The sequence below is a fragment of the Myotis brandtii genome, unplaced genomic scaffold (assembly GCF_000412655.1).
Source record: "Myotis brandtii unplaced genomic scaffold, ASM41265v1 scaffold434, whole genome shotgun sequence".
Classification (NCBI taxonomy): Eukaryota; Metazoa; Chordata; class Mammalia; order Chiroptera; family Vespertilionidae; genus Myotis; species Myotis brandtii.
Window position 1 is genome coordinate 853410 of NW_005366599.1, and position 3150 is coordinate 856559.

The 3150-nt window shown below is 50.1% G+C and overlaps 1 protein-coding gene across 1 annotated transcript in view; it reads right to left on the reverse strand.

Moving 5' to 3' along the window:
• LRRC47 (leucine rich repeat containing 47) overlaps positions 1–514 on the reverse strand; it is a 10824-nt gene extending 10310 nt beyond the window's left edge. Inside the window, exon 1 of the mRNA XM_014546189.1 lies at positions 388–514. Coding sequence (XP_014401675.1) covers positions 388–514 — 127 coding nt within the window. The remainder of the gene's footprint in view (positions 1–387) is intronic.
• Positions 515–3150: the final 2636 nt, after the last annotated feature.

The window sequence follows — 3150 nt, forward strand, 5'->3', positions numbered from 1 at the left end:
CGCCAGGTGGCGCCCGTGCCCTTGAGTGAAGGGGCGACAGTCTGTCGGGTGTGCTGTCACCTCGAGTCCCCTCCCGACCAGAGCGCCCCCTCCTGGCCCCGACACTGGGAGGGGCTGGTGGCAGTGGCTCCTTTGGGGGGAAGTGGGGGCAGCGGGGTGCCGAGAAGGCGCCCCCCGCATCGGTGGGTTTCCCAGAGCCCACGGGTCAGAAGAACCCGTACACAACCCGGCAAATTTGGGGTGTCCTGTCGCGCTTCCCTCCAACGCGGTCAACAGGACATGGATGAGGCCACCGCCGGGGTAGAACGGCTGCTGTTTACAGAAGCTTTAAAAGCGGGTGCCAAGCGCACACTCCAAAAAGGCGACGGACGTACAGCAAACACACACCAGCAGCAGTCACCGTGGGCACCATGCGGTGGGTGGCACCCGCGTCCCCACAAGCCGCGAGGGGTGCGCGGTGCTCTGCGGGCACCAAGGCTATGGCGTCACTGGAGACAGGCGTGTTTCCTTCCATCACGCCCTCCTGGGACCACCGTCCCCCAGTCCTCCCGAGAGGCCATTGCGGCACACCTCCCCCCAAAGTAGGATAAGACATTGGAAGTCATCTTTGCCGTTTTCAGCTGTGATACCCCAAGTTTCAAGTTGGTACCCATTTGTGTAAAGGAAAAAGCTGTACATAAGTTAAAATAGAGACAATTGTAAACTTAGCGACGCTGATGGAAGCTTAAACCTGCTCCACACACTTCCGGAGAAAGCGCTGCCATGTTTCCTATTTGAAAAGCTAAGGGCTCACTGACTGGCTGGAGGGAAACAGGAGACTAGAGGGAAACCTGGCCCGGCGGCGCATCCCCTGGACACCCTGGTTCTACTCCACAGGGTGGACGTGGCCAGTAACTCCCTCTAATTCATCTGCAGTTTAACATCTTCGCTTCTTCAGCAGTAAATCCATTTTGACAGATAACTTATTTTAGGGCCAAACTCTCTCCTGGCAACTTACCATTCAGAGCCCTGGTCAGCCCCCGGCTGCCCTCTGAGGTGCTGCCCGGCCTTACCCCCGTGTTTACAGATGGAAATAGAACCTACAAATTGCTTTTAAATTATCGAAATAAAAGTGAAATGTCCAGTGACCTTTTTATTATGTGAATATTCTTGGGGTGAATTAACTAAGTCCTGAATAGCAACAAAAATATATTACTCAGATATTTTATAATTCTGATACCTGAAATAAAGATAAATAGAAAACTATGCTAAAACATTAAAAAATTGCAAATTTTCATGAAAAGTATTTACATTTGTGTTCTAATGCCAATTTATACATATAATTCTTTTAAATTAGATTGATATGCTATTCTGAGATATGAAAATAACAAATATTGTTAAATACCCACAACATACTCATAAATAAATTCAACTATTACTGTTCCAAATTCAGATGCTTACGTAAGGCTGACAGAGCTCACAGTTCTTTTTACATTTTTACCCTGATTCTTGGTTCAATAGTACATAACTCTGTAAAGCTTTCATGGCCATGAACCACTGCCACGGATCATTTCACCACAAATGCATGAAGCTTCTGTAACCAGCAAGACTAACCTTTTAATATTTTTATTTTAAAAACATTTTTATTGATTTTTAGAGAGGGAGAAGGACATAGAGAAACATCAATGTGAGAGCAGAACATCTATCGGGTGCCTTCTGCACGCCCCCTACTGGGGATGGAGCCAGCAGCCTGGGCATGTGTCCTTACCGGGAATTGAAGCGGCAAACTTTGGTGAATGGGACAACGCCCAACCAACTGAGCCACACCGGTCAGGGCAAGACTAACCTGTTTTAAATGCACCTAATTTTGTCAATCATTAAAAACTAAACATTTTTACAAATATTTTTAGGTTATAATATATAGAAAACATACCTATTTCTTAAAAGTTTTGATTGGAGAGAAAATAATTGCTTAGTTAACTTTTCTCATTATTGTTCTGCTTAAAAAAATGTTTTATCTGTATTTCAAAAATGGATTAGAAAACAGCCAACATCTTTTTGAAGCTGAAAAGGATCGTTTAGTGACCATTGCGGCAGCTGTACTCCGCTTGGTCGAGGAGCATTTTACCTCGTCTCCCCACATTTCAGTATTTTTTTAAAGGTAATTCGGTTGGTGAGTCTCACTCAGTATTTCTAGTCAACCATAAGAGATGGTGTTAATTTACCAAAAATGGTGATAGATTAGTGCGAACCCATGGTTGCTAACGTGGCCGGGGAGTATACCGCTCAAATAGCTATTAGTTGACGTGTTCTTGTTCCCCAGGCTGGGAACTAGAAGTAGCGATACACTAGTTGTGTGGTACAAATGTAATCCCTTTCTGACGGCAATCTGACAGCCTGCCGTACGCTCGGCAGTGGGCATTGGGCCCCTGGCCACAGGAGGAGACGGAGGGGGCTGCCTCTGGGGTGGTGTGGGGCACCCCCTGGACGGGAAGACCTGGGCGTGGCCTAGCAGGTCTCAGACACTGGCTTCCCCCGGGCGCCCTGCAGATGAGGCAGGTGGAACCACTGGTGGGGGAGGGGTTGGGCAGGAGCTGGGAGGAGACTGGGTTTGGAGGGAGCGTCACTGTGAGTGATGTTTTGGGTTTAAGTATCTGGAGTGCTTAAGAAAAGTGCCTTCAGCTCCAATTCCAGCCTGGCTTTGAGAGGGATGGGGACGGGGACAGGCCAGCCCAGATGTGAGTGCTGGAGGGACCAGTTCTCGGTGACCGCCATTGCCTTTAATTAACCTTTATTCTGTCACAGAGGAAAACACAGGCTCTGCAGCCGCTGCCTACGGAGAAGGCCCGGGGAGCTCGAGCCACCCCGCTCTCCTGTCCTGTGACCCGCAGGGACCACAGCCCTGTGGTCGAGACAGACCACAAGCGAGGTTACTGTAAAGGAAGAGGGTGCTGTGCCTGCGGGGCGCCCTCGACACGCTGACCCGACCCGGCACCTGCTTCCAGGCGCTTCCTCGGCACCGGTTTCGGGGTCTCTTCCAATAGCACGGCTACGTGTATGGCTCCCGGCCCGAGAAAGTCAGACCTGCCAGCTGGACACGGGAGGGAGCACCGGCCGTTGGGGTCGCCGCCTCGGCCAACCCCACACACGCGTGAGGACAGCGGACGGAGC